Below are 19,300 nucleotides of genomic sequence, written 5' to 3' on the forward strand. Positions count from 1 at the left end.
AAGATATCAAAGGTAACAAGAAGGGCTTCTGTAAGTGCATAGATCACAAAAGGAAGACTAGGGAAAATGTGGGCCCATTGCTGAATGAGGCAGGGAACCTGATGATACAGGACATGGAAAAGGCTGAAGTGCTGAATGCCGCCTTTGCCTCAGTCTTTACTAGCAAGAGCCAGCCTTCAGGAATCCCAGGTCCCAGAGATCAGGAGTAAAGGCTGGAGCAAGGAAGACATACCCTTGGTGGAAAAGGATCAGGTCAGGGAACATTTAAGCAAACTGGACCTACATAAGTCCATGGGCCCTGATGGGATGCACCCACGAGTGCTGAGGGAACTTGCTGATGTCATTGTGAGGCCACTCTCAATAATATTTGAGCGACTGGGAGAAGTGCTCAAGGACTGCAGGAATGCAAATGTCACTCCTTTGTTCAAGAAAGGCAAGAAAGAGGACCCAGGGAACTACAGGCTAGTCTCACCTCAATCCCTGGGAAGGTGATGGAGCAGCTAATCGTGGAAACCATTTTCCAGGCACATTTCACAAGGACAAGAAAGTCATCAGGAGTAGTCAGCATGGATTCACCAAAAGGAGATCATGCTTGACCAGGTTGATAACCTTCTATGGTGAAAAAACTGGCCTGGTAGACGAGGGGAGAGCAGTGGACATAGTCTACCTGGACTTCAGTAAGGCTTTCAACACTGTCTCCCATTAAGATCCTCATAGACAAGCTGTTGATGTACGGGCTGGATGAGCAGTGAGGTGGACTGAAAACGCTGAATGGCCAAGCCCAGAGGGAGGTGCTCAGTGGCACAAAGTCTGGTAGAAAGCCAGTAACTAGCGATGTACTCCAGGGGTCAGTATTGGGTCTAGTCCTGTTTAACATCTTCATTCATGATCTGGATGATGGGGCAGAGTGTACCCTCAGAAAGTTTGCTCATGACACCAAACCGGAAGGAGTGGCTGATACACTGGAGGTCCGCGCTACCATCCAGAGGGTCCTCAACAGGCTAGAGAAATGGGATGAAAGGAACCTCATGAAGTTCAACAAGGAGGAGTGCAAAGTCCTGCACCTGGGAAGGAACACCACCAAGCACCAATATATGCTGGGGGCCACCCAGCTGGAAAACAGCTTGGCAGAAAAGGCCCTGGAGGTCCTGGTGGACACCAGGTTGAACATGAGCCAGCAATGTGCCCCTGCTGCAAAGAAGGCCAATGGCATCCTGGGCTGCATTAGGAGGAATGTTGCCTGCAGGTCAAGGGAGGTGATCCTTCCCCTCTACTCAGCACTGGTGAGGCCACACCTGGAGTAGTGGGTCCAGTTCTGGGCTCCCCAGTACAAGAATGACATGGGCATACTGGAGAGAGGGCCATGAAGATGATGAAGGGACTGGAGCATCTCTCACCTGAGGAAAGGCTGAAAGAGCTGGGACTGTTCAGCCTGGAGAAGAGAAGGCTCAGGGGGGATCTTAATAATATATATAAATACCTGAAGGGAAGGTGCAAAGAGGATGGAGCCAGGTTCTTTTCAATGGTGCCTAGTGACAGGACCAGAGGCAATGGCCACAAACCAAAATACAGGAGGCTCCATATGAAAATCAGGAAACACTTTTTCACTGTGAGGGTGACTGAGCACTGGCACAGGTTGCCGATGCAGGTTTTGGATTCTCCATCCTTGGAGATACTCAGAAGCCATGTGGACACAGTCCTGGGTAACTGTGTCTAGGTAGCCTTGCTTGAGCAGGGTAGTTGGACCAGATGACCTCCAGAAGTCCCTTCCAACCTCAACCATTCTGTGCTTCTATGATACAGGTTAACAGTAGAGATATATAGGAAACCAAAAAAATGGATACATATAATTGTTTGCTGTCAATGAACTATCAGGACTTATATTCATGAATAAAGAGACTTTAAAATTTTGAGGAAGAGCCTGGTGTTTTCAGCATCAAATAGCAGGATGATAAAATACTGCTTTTGATTTTAAAGTGTTTTAGCTTTACTTAATCAATAATGGGTTTTACTTTTATTCTATTTAATATACTTTATAAAAAGAAATGTAAAATTGGCTGTTTTATTTCAACAGTTCAAGGAAAAAGAAGGCGTATCAGTCAGAAGTTGAAACTATCTGCAAAACCATGTGTAAGATTGAACAGCAAATAGAAGGACTAAATGAAGATCTCTGTAATGCTGAATTGTCCTACAGTGAAAGAAAAACAAAGTATGAGGACTTAAAAAAAACCAAAACTGCAGAAGAAATCTCTTACAAGGTATATTTTTTTATTTAAATTCATTTTTTAGAGTGGAACAATAGAAAATAGTGATCTTTGTATCAGAGAATTATTGGGCAAGCAACCTAATATTAAAAAAATCATAATTTAAAACTTATGATTTTAACTATGTATTTTAAAACACTTGAAAAATAGCAAATAACAGTAGTCTCTGGAAGAGAAAATAAATCGGATACTAAATGGTCACAAGTAATGGCAGGCTAAAAAGTAAGGTTAACCCATTAAATATTCTCAGCGATACAAAGATTTTGTTATTCCTAGGTGATTTAAAATGAATACTAACAAATAACAATCTAATTCTTTATGTAATTAAATTATTAGAAGAATTTATAAATCAGTATAGTTTTATTTGATGCTAAATGTAACCATTGCAAATGAAATACTACATTAGAATAATTATTGTCATTTTGATGTCATTAGTTATCTAGGATGGACATTTTAGTTCATCCTTATATAGAAGCCTTGCCATGACTATGAAGGCTTACAAGACTTACCAGACTTTTGTTTTTTCACTTTACATAATTCTTAATGAATAAGATTGTACATATACATACAGCTTTTAGGATCAGTGTTATTCCAGGGTGTTAGATTCAGCATTCAGAAATATGGAAAGAAAATACTATGGGGAATTTTCAAGGGTCTTTTTATACCAGGGAGATATAAATGGTGTTTTGCATATTGTTCACTAGAGCTCTTCTGCTGTATGTAAAATATAGATTGCCTGGAAGGAAAGACTTTTGCAGTTTTATTTTCCATATAATTTTAGGATTTCCTAACTTGTAATCAGTAAAATTAAGAACATTAGTAGTATTTTCCTGGTTATAGTATGCATTGATAAATTAGGCACTCCACGTGCTTCCTGCCTTCCTTTTCACCTACCTGCTTGCCAAAGGTAAAGGTATGTCCAGGTACCAGACTCTGCTTCTAAAAACAAAAGAGGAATTGTTGGATGTGATTTAAGACAGAGCCAGTTAAAAAGCTTATAGAGCCAAGGTAAAAAATAATAAAACATGAGCTAGAGAACTTCAGAGCTGTTTTCAGAATGAATAGGAGTGAGTCAGTTTTGTGTTTGTTAAGGCCTTTCATAGTGCCAGGTTGTCTTCTCTTGGATCAAAATTATATTCCTGGCAATATCTGAATTTGCACCATGTAGTTTTGTCCTATAAATTGTCTTTCTTGGTATACTATGCTGGTTTATAGCCATATGTTTTAATACTAAATTTGTGTGACTTTTCTGTCTTGTTTCTATATAAATTTGCCAAGAACCATTTTCTCCACATTCTCAGTGTTGTATGCTGAAATATTTACACAAATGGATGTTCAACTGTACAATCAAGGGAATCTACTATGATTCTTCTTACGGTTTAAATATTTAAGGGATGCTAAATATTAGTCTAAGAAATTAGGATTTTAGAAGGGATTCTGGCACAGCCCCTGCTTATTTGCTGTCCTACATCATATTTTTTTGTGTGTCTTAATTTATATTTTTGCTTTAACTATTAAAAATTAATTTAGAATTGACTAATTTGTCTTCCATGAATTTTACAGTCATATTTTGGATTTTTGACATGCACAACATTCTGTGATAAGGACCTCAACAGCTTTGTCATATGTTGTGTGAAAAATTGCTTTGTTTCTTTATTTTCTGCCTAGCATATACTATCTTCATATAATGCTCTGGTTCTTACTTTCAAAGATGTATTGGTCAGTCATTCCATATTTGCTTCCTACATGTTTGTAGGCTTTTATCATATTCTTCCTCTTTTTCAAACTGAAGACTCCTAATCCATTAACTTGTTTAATGAATGGAAACTGTCCCATGTCTGTCATCCAGTTCTGTTTTCCAGTTCTGTTATTATGGGGAAAGAGCATAGAGTATTCAATATGCAGACGCATCTTGGGCATATATAGTGGTATAACGATGACTTCTGTTTTGTTCTCTATTCCTTTCGCAATAGTTCTTAACATTCCATTTATTCTTCTAAATGCAATGGAGCATTATATTCTTCATGATCTTGTTCCTGTTTGATTACTAGACAGCTCAGAGTCCAGCATTACATAAAGTGGAGACTTTGTGCTAATGTACAAACATACTTTAACCTTCATTGAATTTTGTCCTCTGTAAATAAGAAATCCAGCTGGTTTGACTAAGCCATCCCACAAAATCCCCCATTTTCCATATTATTTCTGAATAAACTGGAAACCCCAGGATCCAGCCTGGGTACTTGCAGGATGCCATTGTAACTGCCACTGTGAAAACTTGTAATTTATTCCTACTGTAGGTCTTCTGTCTTTAAATGCATTATATATTCATGTGAGGACTTTTATCCTTAACTCATAAGAAATTAATTAAGGAGTCATTCATATAATACTTTATCAAACACCACTTAGGAGTCCAAGTAGACTGTATCACCCAGATATCTCTTCTCCACCTACTTCTTAAATCCTTCAGAAAACTGATGAATTTTGAGGCACTGCTTCCCAGCCATGCTGAGTCCTCTCCTATGCATCAAATTTTCCGTGTGTCAGCTAATCCTTTTTTTCATAATAATTCATATTATGAGTTTGCTTCTTAGGGATTTGAAGGTTTTATTTGTTTTGGAATTTGAGCTTTTTTTTCCCCTATCATATTCTGTTTTCTGAGTGCTTCATGGTAAGTCTGTCTTTAAGTGTGTCTGATCATCTGTTGGGTTTACATTGTCTCTAGCAGGCTTCCTATCAGATGTGGTTGGAAAAGGACTTGTTTTATGTCCCTTGCAGGTTTTTCTGAAAACTCTTATTTAGCTTGCCTGATGGTATTTTTAGATTTAAATAGGCAAAGTTCAGGATCTTTTCTGTTTTCCTTTTTTTAGACATAATTTCAACTTTTTGTCTTGCTGCTAATAGCTTCCCTTCTGTTTAGTGGCATTGATTTTCTTTTTGATATTTCCAAAGTGTCTGTCAAAACTTGGCTTGCATGTGCTTTGAGCCTCCAATATGATATCTGTAAGTAATCTTCATCTCACTAAAGAGTATGTTACTCTTTTAGCTGTTCCTCATCAAGTTTTTAAAAAACTCGTCTGATTTTTATAAAAAAATAATTTTTTAATTTGACTACAGTGTTACTTTTTGGATTTTGTTGTTCCTTAAGCTCTCTTCTGAAGTCATAGTGTTAACATCCTGGGCATGTAGTCAGTCAGAAATGTATCTCAAAGCTATACATTTATGGTTAGAGGTGGAATTTCATTCTGTAGGTATTCTGGTTTACTTGTTGGCACAACTTAACTTCTACATGAAGCCATTGCTAGTGGTCCTGCCTTCAGTGATAAGATTGGTTTCCAGCACCACTCAAGTTGCTTCAGTGACCTTGTTAATGAATACCTCCATTCCTACCCCTTGCAGAAAGATCATTCTGTCAACAGCTTTGACATTGCTATATTTAGTCTTACTTACCATAAATTAGCAAAAGCATTGTGTTTATAATAATTTAAAGCATACATATATACATGAAGACATACACAGGGAAGGTGACCAGTTGCAAGAGCTATTTGCAAGGTAAAAGTTAGTGTGAATGGGGTGCACAGAATCTAAGATACCTCTCTACCTAAGCAACGGTTGAGTAGTGGTGAATTTTGAATATGATCATATAAATTAAGGTGCAATTTGTAGTTGACTGCCTGGTCTCTGCTGGTATTCTGTGAGAGCAATTACCCCCTGGTGTGTCTGAAAAAAGTGTCTGTCTGTAACCACCAGTTAAACTATATCCTTGGGCTACTGAATAGAGTGAAAAATATATTCATGCAATCACCAAGTGTTATCATTAGACATTCAAAATGTTGCCGCATTTTGGAGAATGGTCCAGATGCCACAGTTTGTCTAATAGACTCAGAGATTTGGATTAAAATAGACTATATACATATGTGGGCAAGGAGGTGTGAGGGGGAGGGCAGGGCCATGGGCACGAGTTGTTGCTTGGAGTTATCCTTGGAGCAAATGTATAAACTTTCATCTGGAAAAATAAGGCTTTTACTTATTGATTACAGGATGTGTTTTCCACATGAACACTGATTTCCATCACTTCTGTTTCCTTTAATTTCCTCATAATTTTTGGGATTTGGGGTTTGAGAATATATGGGAAGTTTGGCACCTGTTTTTGTATTTTCTTATGTATGTGGCATCTGGGAGATGTTTATGCCTTCCTTATGCAGGAACCTCTCTCTCCAAGTGCTGATGGCATATGCACTTCCAAAGTGCAGATATGGATGTGAATAAAACATCTTGAATAAATACATGTCAATAATAGAATTGATTGGGTCCATTTCTTACTTTACTGTTGTCCATATTGTGCCTAGTTTTGCTTAAATAATCAGTTTTCCACTCCCTAAATTCACTTAAAAAGGAAACAGAAAGCCCTAATTAGGGTTTGACTTAGATTGTAATCAGGTATAGTTATGATGGTCTGCTAATCTGACATACATTAAATTAGAGGTTTTCAAGGCACAAACTATAATAATGTGCTATGTAACTGTTATCCTAGAAGTGATATGAGTAGGATAGTCATATAAGAAAGGGCTAAAACACGTTCAGATTTTTACTAGAAATTAAAAAAAAAGTCTCATCATATAAAATATAGAAGACACTGAGGTTTTTAAATTTTGAACGTTTGATGTTCGATATCCATTTAGGTAAGCCAGCTCAGCTTCTTCATGTATTTAATTATTTTAAGCTACCAAAAATAAATTACATTAAATCTACAAAATGGTGTTGCTTTTCTTATAGTATGGTCTATACTTATTTACCTCTTGTGCCTGAGACCCTGTTGTAATTTCCTTTTTTAATATAGTTTTATGATACATGAGAAAAAATTTAAAAGCTATGCTCATCCTTACTGTGATGTTAGTGTTAAATTTTCATTGCTGTTGTCCGTTAACTTGTTTTCTTGTGCGTTATATATGGCTTTTTTTTTTTTCTAAGAATTCAAAGTGGAATCTTAAAAAAGAAATTCAAGATCAAAAAGGAGTTTGGAAAGTGACTCAGGTAAACATGACAGTAACCATTTTACTTCAAATTCTTCTACCTTCTTTTTACTTCCTACCATGAATTAACTTTGAGTACCTTGTGACCAACTCACATAGAAGGCTAATGGGTTTTGCTAAGTAATGATGCCTGCTGTTTAACAACTAGGAAAATAAATACTCATGAAAACATGAAACACTTTAGTTGTATCCCAGTTATCCACAATAATTTCCAGTTTGCTTTAAAAGATAAAAACCCTTTAGTAATAATCCGTATATGCAGTGACATTATAATTTGAATTTGCATATCTTTCTTACTTCAGTTTCTGTAGAAAGTGCAATCAGACCCTTACCATACTTTACATTGATGCATGCATATGTAAAATAGGGTGGCCCTAACACCATTTATTTTCTCCTAGTGTGAACTGCTAAATTCACACAACACACTTTGTTGTCCCTTTTTCAGTTGTCAAATGTAGCTCTTTTCTTCTGGGCTTCAGTGATGCTTTTCAACCATCCTCAGGCAAGTGTTGATATTTCTTCTGCTTCTCTGACTGAAATCCCAAGTTTGGCATCACCGAAAGGGGTATTCCATCTATATCCATCGTTTGGCAGATGGATTTCATCAGCTGTCTTCTGCAAGAGCGTGGGTAATGGTCATATTCAAACTGTTGTAATAACTACCAGGTCTTAAAGCCTCAAGCAAGACACTGAGTGGAAGCTCCAGCACTATTTTCTGAATAAGTCCTTACTCTCTGCATTCAGTGTCACCAGCAAGCAATAGGAGGCCTTAAGGTGGGGTTGTCAGAACCAAGCTCTGGCTTCTGTCTGAGCAGCAACTTTCCAGAGATCACTCCTTCATTCCCTATGATGCCAGAAAATCAAAGTCAATGTTTCCTCCAAAGTTTCAGTCCAGTAACACAGAGACCTTTATGATACAGAAGACCCGGCAAAATCACCAACTGCTGAACTGGCTGTTGGTACTGACCTTGCTGTTAGTGGTGCCTGCCTGCAAGATAAAGGCAAGTAGTAGATTTCCAGTTGCTATTGTTGGGTACATCCGGTGAGGAGATGGGGTACAGTGATAATGGCCACACCAACCTTGAGCAACTACTGGCTGAACCAGGTCCCTTGCAAGAAGTAAAAGCATTGCTTTTTTCTTAGATAAAACTTGATACCAGATAAACAGTACAATTAATGACTTTCTTCTCATCCAGGATCCCTCTGATAACTGGAAAAGGTCTCCCATGATGCATCATTAGCACACCAGTGTATAACTCATCCGGAGAGCCCTTTCATAGTTGGTGAATGAGTGCCATTGAGATTCATCTCTTCTTTCCTATGGAGACATGTAATACCTCTGGGAAAAATATTTCTACTGTTAACGCTCCCACTCTCACCATTATGAGATACAGGATTGTTTGGCTCCATTGCTCCTTCCTGCTTATCCTGAGATGAATACTCACGTGCTGTGAGTGTTCTGATGTTGGATTCTGATCCAACATCATGTGGGATCGAAAGAATGTAGCCAGAACTAGAGGGAGGTATTACAGTCTTTTACTGCAAGTCCTTGAGTCAGAAACCCCCTTTGGCTCCTTTGGCAATTGTCTCAGGAGAGATTTACTCTGAGAGATATTAGAGGCTATTTTTCTTTAGAATTGAATGTTGGATTTACTGTGATGACCAGAAGTCCTTCTGAGATTTTTGTTCCTTTTGAGAGAGAGAGAGAGAGAGAGAGAGAGAGAGAGAGAGATGTCTGAACTTTTTTTATTTGCTCCTGGACATTCACAACCTCCATTTTGCTTTTGTTCCGAAGTTTGTTCTCTTCCATTCTGTGACTTTGAACTGTGCAAGAGGTCAATAGTGGAATCTAGTATCTATGTCTCCCATTTCTAGAAACAGAAGCCCTAAAAGAGAATTTGCAGTTCCCGTTTGTTCCAGACATTAGCAGAAAGTGTTGAATGTTCCTCTTCTAAGCCAGGTGGTGCACAAGGTCTCCTTCACTTGCAATTGTGGTTGATGCACAACTTCCCTCTGATTCTCAGGCTTTGCTTCAGAGAAGGCTGAAGGCAACATTTCTGGGCCTGACTGCCACACCATGACAGGCTTGTTTTGGTGCTTCCAAACATCTTCCTCCCTGTTTGGTATTCAGTACTGATCCTTTTCGATTATTCATTGAAACTAACAATCTCCTTTCTTTCTCTTGATTCTTGGTAAAGATCCCCAGTGGCAACTTTAGCTGACTTCTTTCCTTTTACAGACAGAAACAAAAGAATGCTTTTGTAATGGGAAGTAAATGTTGTGCTCAGAACTACTTTTTTCCATGTAGTTCATGTTTTTTTCAGGATAAAGAGGTTCTTGAGATGCATCTTGTACTTCTTTTAAGGTGGTTTTAAAGTTCTGTTTCAACTAAACCTATTTTTTCGATTTTTATTCCAAAGTCTCATTTCTCTGGATTAGACAACCTTCGTATCCTTGCTATCAAGAGGTTTGTTCTTACTAATAGGACAAAACTTAATGGTGATGTCAAAGGATGTTGAAAGTGCAAAAGCTATCATTAACTAGTGACTATCAAAGTGCATAGCAATTTAGATGAGACTCTGTTCTGAGGTAGCCAAAGGGAATCTCCTAATACCAACTGAGTATAAAGCAATAGAGATCCAGAAATGTTAGTGGTTTTCTGGGAAGCTTGTCCATTCCACCTACCGACCATGTTGTCACCTGGAACATTATCCATAACTTCACCTAATATTGTGCAAATTATGCTGCATTTACTACTTGAAACACTGCTGGTAAGGATAACTATGTTTGTAGACTATGATTTAAGACTAGAAGAAGGAGTTATTTACCACCTAGCATAATACTTTGAAAAGAGTAAGTCACATGTATGGTAATTTCTTGCCCTGTTTCCCATAATTTTCTTGGTTTATTTCAGTCTGCTTCTACAGCTGAAAGGAATTCAAAATGTTGCCAGCTGTGTTCCACTTTAAATACATATAGACATATGTGTGTGTGTGTATATATATCTCTCTCAATATCAGGTGTTGTGTATTCATTCTTTGCTACACAGATAAATAATTATTTGAGTTCAAGTGATAGTGAATTTGGGGTATTAGAAATTTTAAGTTTATGTAAGACCTGCCCATTCTGAAGAACACAGCTGCTGGTACATAATATTTCTCTGTCTTTCTCTTCCTTTATTTCTTTGGGTGGAGGGGAGAAGTTTGGAGTGGATGCATGCTGGATATTGTATTTCCCAACCTTGAAGGGTATTCATTTATTTTGCAAAGATTTTGTTCCTTTTCACTCTGCAGTGTTTTCCTTCTCTTTTTTCGCTCCCTTTTTTTTTTTTTTTTTAAATAGAGGAACATGCCTATGGTGATTAGGTTTCCCATCAGAAAAGATTTTCACTCTTGACAATATTTAGAATTTTAATTCCTCTTTTATGGAATTCTTTTCTACTATTTGCTTAAATAGTACTGTAAATTCATTGTCTGCTTCAATGTAATTTTTACATTTCCTAATATTTCTTGCTGATTCCTCTGCTGTATTTGTGTTTACTAGTTCTGCTGGCTATTCAGCTTTTCCTATTCAAAGGCTTCTGACATATGCTGACTTAATGGCCAACTTTTACTTCATTTTGAAGACATTTTTAATCACCTGATGTATTTGTTAACTTTTGGTCTATTCATGGTGTTTACTTAAGAGTATAAATGTTTTTTCAGATTTGGATTTTTCATGTTCTGCTTCTGCTTTTGATATACTGAAAGCTAATTCTATATATATTTTAATAAACAGGCCAGGGTTAAAGCAATATATGATGAGCTAGAGGAAAAGCAAAAAGAGAAACTCAAGAAAAGAGAGGAAGATATGAAGAGGATAGAAGAAATTGAGAGACAAGTAGCTGATCTAGAAACAAAATTTAAAAGAAATAAGGATATATTTAAAGACAACCATGAGGTAAAAGTAGTAGATTCTGGACCACTCACTAGCATATTTTTTTGTCATTACTAGAAAAAAATAAAAGGAAACAGAAGTCCATAGCTCAGAAGAGTTGGATTTTGCAGCTCTGCAGTTGTGCTGTGATACAACATAACAAAAACCAACATAATTCCAGCCTTATTTTTGACCTTTCTTGCTTTCTGTATTAGGAAAATCTTTTTGTCTCTTTTAAATTCTGTGGTCTGTTTTCTTACAAAAGGGAAGACTGTTTAGTATTTGCTTGTTTCCTTTGTACTTCTTTTGTTACTTACAAGCTGAAGAGAGCAACTAGCAACCCAGTAGCCTGTTCCCCATATTTGCAGGGTATACTAGTGGTGTTAACCTTTCCTGAGGTTAAAACCTTGGGAAAATTTTCAGAAAAATAACCTATTGTCCAGACCTGCTCAAAGGAGTAACAGAACAGAAAACATTTCTTTCATTATTAGACTTCCCTCTTCTAGATCTGGTGATCTTTTAGATCTTTGAAAGCTTTGCTTATATGGAGTGCTACAACAGTGGTAATAGAGAGCACAGTGCAAAGTGGACAGTGTTATCTGAATAAATTACTGTTTGAAAACAAGGTATTGCAATGATGGATGCTTTTCAAAAATACCTGATAGTAAGTAGATCAGTTCACTAGTACTCATACAAACATGAGACCTTAGCTAGGTAGATGATCATTTCCTTAAGTGATTCTGATAGTTGTATATTGCCCTGCCACCTCAACAAACATCTGTAGAAACAGACCTTATTGTTCTGAAATGATGTGGAAATATTCAAAATCTGAACCCCAGTTTAGTGCAAGATGTAATGTCTGTACATTATATTGAAGCAAAACCCTCAAACAAAACCATTCAGTCTTTCTTTTGCAGAATTGTTTGGAATGTAATTTATTCACAGATTTTTATTTTTTTTTAAAGAGCATTTCCGTGCCTTTGCATTATCCTTTTTGTATGTCTTTTTATAGGGCAGGTGCGATTCCTTGTCTTCTTTGGGGAAATGGCTCTGGAAACATGCGAAACATTTCAATTGTTTTCAGTCTTCTATCATGAGTGAAACAGAGTTTGGCTTTCACACTGGTAACTGTACAAATCAGCAACACTGAAACTGGGGGCTGTCCTTCTATCATTATGCTTAAATGAAGCTTTGCCTACTATTCAAAGTCTTTGTTCTGTATGCCACCACGAAATACGTGCAAATCCTTGCAAACAAGTCCTTCCCAATGTGAGCTGCCCCACACCGTATAAATAGGTGGGCATGCATTGTTCACTGTAACGAGCAGTTTTACAATCTAGGGAAGGTATTTGAAGCTTCCTGTTTTTTGGCAAAGGAAAAAAGTGTCTTAGGGACTTGAAAATACAGTAATCAGTGTGACAGGAGTAATTATTTCTTGAGTGTCTGAAAGAGGAGGGCATTTTCACTAGACCTTACTGCCAGAAAAGAAAAAGCAAAATGCTTTCATTTTTGTTTCCAAATCAATAGGAAACAAAACTAGTTATTGATGGTTTATGTCCAGAACTAAAGGTAGGAGTTTTCAATAAGCCATATGCTTGTTACGGAACATTCTCATGATCAAGTAAGATCAACATCTTTTGAGCCTATTCAGTTTAGATACAGGATTTTTTTGTTTTTGCTCAAAGCCCAGATACAAGAATTTCTGCTGCCTCAGTGAGAAGTTTTTTGTTGCAGAATCAGTCTGTAGGTTTATAGTTCAGTTATCCAACTACTAGTAAATAGCTTGTCACGGGAGATTGTCTTCTCCAGTTTTTTAGTGTTATTCTATTTGAAAGGTTCTTGACATAGTCTGCATGTAGCAATACTTCACCATTTTTGGAGGAGAGATGGAGGATGTTGAATAATTTGTGTTCAGATAATGGATTATGTGGTAGTTTATTTTTGATGCAGGTTTAATAAGTCAAATTGAAAAATCAAAAAAAAGATTCCTCTAATAGCTAATAGTATTTTCAAAACAACGCATTAATGGCAGTGACTAATGTTGTTAGCCCTTCCCCAGCTAAAACTAAGTAGAAACAATATGACAAAGATCACATCATTAGTTTCCTGGAAACCTAGAGAGGTGTGGTGTAAGTTATACATCATGGTCTATAGCTGTGTATTTGTTTCTGTTTTAAAAGCTTGGAAACAGAGTTTGCACAAGCAGATTTGTATGTGAATGATATGTGAAAGATATTGGTAATTTCAAGGAAGAACTTTCTCATTGATTGAAGGTTTAAATTATTGTTTCAGAATAGAAATATGAATACCTATTTTCATATTCTTTTTTATATAGTCTAAATGGAATTTAAATCTTTGACTAATATAACTATTATACAAATTATATAAGCATATTTAATAATGTAAAATTTTCCTTATCACGTGTACTAATAATAATTTCTGTCATTTAATATTTGGTGCTCACACTAATGTTGCAAATGAAATTAATACAATAGACAAAAAGTCCTGTTTTTCTTGAGGTGCTAATTAATAATAGAATGGATTAATGAAAAAAATAAAAATGAGATGTCCCAATATTTTATTTTCTTTCTTCTTCATCCTCTTGTTACCTGTCCTTAGCTCTATTTTTCATAAGTTAGTGATAATAAGTAATAAACATTTATTTTGCCTTTTATACAAATTCCGTGGAAGCTATTCAAAATATGTATTTTGATTTCAGAACTTTATTTGTAACTTTCTTGGCAGAAAGAAAGTAAAGAAACATGGGAAGCAGAGTAAGCAGTGATATTTTACTGTGAGATGATAAACACTATATGAAATAGTGGAGATATTTTCTATTTTAAATGTGCATTTTTTCATTGAAAGCATGGAGTATATACACCTACATGATGGAAAAATGGGTATGGAAGGGAAAACAAAAATAAGCTTAAGAATAGTAACTGTTAAAGTATTTAATGACTAATATAGTTTCTGATTTCTATAGAATGTGGGACAATAACTTTTGAATACTAACATGTCTGTTTATGCATAAACTCTCCAGAAGCTCTCCTATTTGGATCAGAGAGTACAAGAGCTAGATAAACAGCAGAAGCAAACTGAACAACAACTGGAACAAAAAAGAAGTATCATGCAGCAGCAATTAAATGATATACAGGTGAATAATTTAATGCTTGTATAGCTTTTTTGAAGTATGCTTAATCTGAAAGGTTAGGCTGTCATTTCTACACAGTTGCCTTGGAACTATATATATACATACAGTGTATGTACTATTTTCTGTCTCTTGCTTGAACTAACCTATGAGGTCCATAGCCTTGAGACAGCATAAAGTACAAAGCAGAATTTATATTGGGGTCATTGAGAAGTCCTTTGCTTTCTTCATTTGCTACACTGGCTCAGATTGCTTGAGGGGCTTTAGAAATGCAATGGAGAAAATCAATAAAGGACGAAAAAGATTCTAGTGTAATAGGAAGAGCCTGCTGATCGCATGTTTGCTCAGCAGATGGCATCTTTTTGTAAATGATGGCTTATATCTGCTGTATCAGTTACTAAACTGTATAATCCACCAAAGGGAATTATTGAATTTCATTACTGAACACAATGCTTTGTATAAACATGGTTATAAGCATTAGAAGAAACAAGCATTTTCTTTCTAAGATTCTGTTAATTTTTATTATTCTTTCATTTGCATATTGTATAAACTTAAGTTAGATATTACAGCATCAAAGATGAATCATATAGATTAGAAAAAAAAAAAAGAAAAGCTTTCATGTTGTTCAGAGTAGCTTTCGTGAATCCGGTAATTTCTATTGAAAACCTCTGAGACTTCCTATATATGACAGAATCTTAAATTAAGCATTGGGAAATTCATTGATTCACCCAGGTTTCTAAATTTGGCAGGGAAGGTGGAGTTTATATATCTCTTTCTGTTAAAGATTGTGCTCTACCTGCAGGTTTACCAATAGATCTTAGAACATGTGGAAATGACTGATGAGTCAGCATACAGATAATCAGGAATCCTACAATGTTTTTCAGTGCACTTATTTCCTATACTTTTTTATTATTATTTTTAATGCTGCCTTTCCTAGTAACTGTAAATAACTGTATCCATTAGTTACTTAAGCAATATTTGAGTTGGTGTTCTGGAGGAGTATTAGCGGCGTATTCTATGTAAGTGGAATAAAACAATGTACCAAGCCTATTTTATGAGATCTGTAGAGCTCTGAACTGGTAACAATACTTGGATACCTTAAATGTTGCATTCTTAGAGCCTGATACAGTTCCTTGATCATAGCAATTAAGTGTTGTAAAAGGAGGGCTTTATAAAAGGGGCTGTCTTATTTTTAACAATAATTCATATTTCTAGCTGTGCAGGGTCACACGATATGATTCTGTTAGTCATGTTATATTGTTTTTAAGGAAAAGTTATTTAAAGTTATATTCAGAGATTTTAGTGCTCTCCCATGATTAAGACATTGGCTTGTTTAAAGCTTGTCCAGTGTGTAGCTTAAATTATGTTGTGGAAGAAATGGCTATGATTCCATAGTATTCTTACTACAGGAGTAATACAGTCTCCAACTTCCAATTGATCAAGCAATTCACCCAGTCCTTCACAGTATACCTATTTTAGGACAAGATGAATCACACCCTGGAGGCTTCTGTATCTCACCATTGAATTTGAAGTGACTTAGTTTGGTCTGCTGACATTTAAATGTCTAAAAGCTAGATACCTAGATGAGGGCATATGAATTCTACCCCATCATATGCCAGCGGTCTTGTTCAGCAGCTAAGAAAAATAAAGAATACTGTTCATGTATTGAACAGCTGAATGACCAAGTGCCAAGGGACTCATTCAGCTTAGGCTGGATACTGGACTGTTAACCACTACAGCAAGCCATAAGGAGCAGATATTCAGTCTGTCGATACTTGGATCACAGAATGTACAGTATCTCACCCTTTTTGTTTGTTTGTTCTAAAACCTGATTGCAAATTCTCTGTCTTCTATAATAGGTACCAGATCACACTGACTCAATGGCTAGTATTCCATATGCTTGGAAGCCAACATTATCTGGTTTTATCTGCCTTCTTGGTTAGAAAGCCCTGAAAAAAGTGCAGGAAGTCAAAGAGGCAAAATTCTTCTTCATTGGGAGTTTTGTTCTGACACAGCTCATATGTGAACCTGACTTTTTGGCAGAAAACATGTCATGGCTTCTTTGTGTACATATTTGTTTCTGGCCCTGATATCTTAATCATCTCAGATATCATTATTTGTAAAGTTTAAGGCGAGGACAGATCATACAGACATCCTGTATATCACGGACTATCACATTTCTCCAAGTTCTCCTGGTACTGAGAATAAAACTAATAGGATTTTTCCTCAGAGGTTTGAGACTCTCTATGGGCAGTTCCATTGCATAGGGATTTGCATTAATTACCATATCTTCATTTTATTTCTAAAGATTCTACATTCCTGCAAGAAACTTGAAATTTCCATCTAATCCTATCAGATCCATATTACACTTTTACAAAGTTCAGAGGCCTTAAAAATGTCATGTTCTTGTGGTACCTTGCACACCTTCATATCTGTGCTAACATCTGTTACAAAAGCTTTGATTCCTCATTTTTTTGCAGCTACCTTTTAGGTATACCTCTAAGAAAACTTCTTTCATAAGGAAAAATATCATTAGACTATGCATCAGGCTACTGCTTCAGAAAAATGGGGCAGTATCTAAAGAATAAATTTTTAAAATACTCATCTTTATTTAAATACTGTTATGCATTCTTTGCCTAATGAATTGTGAGGTCTTGAAATTTGGTATTTATACATCTGTGCACTTAAATCACATGCGTATATGTGTATATGTAAGGATAAGCAAAAGGTATTTTCCTCCCTCTTAATTTAACCCATTTACATAGCTGCTTACAGCCCATTGGTATGGGTTACAAAATCTAATGCAGCAAGACCACTTTAGAAGTATCACCCAAATAGAAGACTCCCACCTGTTTATTACTATTGAACTGCTACACTGCTTTATGTTTACCTTATTCATTGTGGGGAAGCTGCAGCTTTGTTTACCAGATACAGTTGCTCTTGAAAGCAGAGTTTGCTTGTGCCATGAATCTTTACATTTTTGGGGTCCTGTGACTGTTGGTCACTTTTGGAATGAAAAACACACTGCAATTTAATCTCTCTTCTATAGAATAGGAAGTTTAGTGAAAGCACTGTTTTTAATTTAAAGGTTTTCAGCAGCTTAATGTCAGCATCTCTCTGAGTTGTGTACTTGTAGCTGAGAGAAGTAGGCAGGAGTTCAGGAGTCTTGTTCTCTGTGCTTTAATCCTCCACTCTCTGGAGTACAGGACAACTATGTAACAAAAAACTTGACATCTAAAAGAGCAAAACTCCCTATTTAGGCAACTAAATGAATAATGCCAGTTTTCAGAGATAACGAGGCCATATTCTGCCTGGAGAATGTCATCTAAAAATACTGATTTTTCCTGAAAGTCAAGTGTTTTAGCTATCTGCCTAAAACATTATTACATTTTGTAAGTACTTTGATGGTCTAGCAATAAAAGCTGCCAGTTAAGACACTGACTGCATACACTGAAACAAATAGGCCGAGACTTGGGTCATATATGAAAATTGTTACTTTTCACTGTCATTAATAAATTTTTTTCTGTGCAAGGCAGTGCTTATTTGCAAAACTTTTATGTATGAGAGCAAAAATAAAAGAGAATATGTATTTTATGAAGACGGTGGCCTACAAACATGCATACCTCCATATACAACATAGGCAACTGCAGAAATACAAGTGCTGTAATAAAATTTATGGATAGATAGTAGAAGAATTGTGCAACAAGTTGGACAACTGTAACTGGATGTGCAAAGCTGTTCTTTTACAGAAATGCAATTATTCCAGTTGCACTAAGTGCTTCAGCTGCCCCCTCTGAAAGAAGTTCTGTTTGTTTGGGTATACAATTTCATGAATTGTTGCCCATAATCATGTGCTTAAAATACAGTATTTGGAAATCTAGCCCTGCCTAGTTTACATGCTATGTATGTTTTAAATCCCAGGAAAAAATCTCATTTGCTTCCAGTCAAATTGCTGAAAACTCTCACACTACAGAAAATTTTAAAAATGAACTTAAAGAACTAAATGAATTATGGACAATGAAGCAAATACAGATGGAAAATGCAGAAAAATCTTGCACTGATTTGTGGTAAGACCTGCCTATTATATGGATTTTAAAAGATAGTTTATTACTTTTACTAAAGTAATTTAGTAATTCCACTTTATTATTATTATTAAAGATAGTTTTATTATTTTACAGCATTATTTTTAGGAAATGCAGTTTTCATCAATAATTTGAGAGTATTTTTGTCTGATCACTGCTTGTAGTTTCAATGCATCTGTAGAAGTTATTAATGATCAATTGCCTACCAAACTGAATTTCGGGCATCAGAATTACTTTCGGAAACCTGATAATATTCATGGTCAGTTGCATCCTTAATTAATGGAGGATTCCACGCACTCCGTGTTTTCTCTGGTTTAAGAAGTGTGGACCTACACTTACTGTGACTGATGAGTCCTGAAAATAGTCTCAAAGGGCTCTATCCAACTGATAATGCAGGCTGCCTTCTAGGCCACGCAAGCCTTGGAGGGCCGTATATGCTGATTGCACAGCAGGCTTACTCTTCAAGGATAAAGGTGAAGCTGCTGTGCAATGACAAAGACAAAGCAGCTTGGATTGTTGAATTGTACAGGATGACTAAATAGTGAAAAAGTGATCCTTGCATCATTATACTACAGCTCCCTTTCCATGATCTCATTCACTTATGTACTGTTGGTGCTGAAACATCTTTGAGACATTATTCCATGAAATTCTTGACTAGGGAAAAAAAATATTTTTCTATGTAAATTTTTTACCTGAACATGTGGGACTAGATATAGTTTTTTCCAACTCTTAATTCAAACAGAATGATTCAGAGGGACCCAATGTGTGGTGGAACTTACTGAACTTCAAGAATGGAAGGCATCTTTCCATGACTGAAAATCTCTTCTCATTTTCCACAGCTCTTTAGCCAGTAGTCAGTAG

At 36.3% G+C, this 19,300-nt stretch overlaps 1 protein-coding gene across 1 annotated transcript in view; it reads left to right on the forward strand.

Annotated features, from left to right (window-relative positions):
* CCDC178 (coiled-coil domain containing 178) overlaps positions 1-19,300 on the forward strand; it is a 193,074-nt gene that overhangs the window by 47,378 nt on the left and 126,396 nt on the right. Inside the window, exons 12-16 of the mRNA XM_072851284.1 lie at positions 2,075-2,258; positions 7,233-7,295; positions 11,072-11,233; positions 14,250-14,363; positions 18,279-18,424. Coding sequence (XP_072707385.1) covers positions 2,075-2,258; positions 7,233-7,295; positions 11,072-11,233; positions 14,250-14,363; positions 18,279-18,424 — 669 coding nt within the window. The remainder of the gene's footprint in view (positions 1-2,074; positions 2,259-7,232; positions 7,296-11,071; positions 11,234-14,249; positions 14,364-18,278; positions 18,425-19,300) is intronic.

This window comes from Ciconia boyciana, chromosome 2, assembly GCF_034638445.1.
Source record: "Ciconia boyciana chromosome 2, ASM3463844v1, whole genome shotgun sequence".
Lineage (NCBI taxonomy): Eukaryota > Metazoa > Chordata > Aves > Ciconiiformes > Ciconiidae > Ciconia > Ciconia boyciana.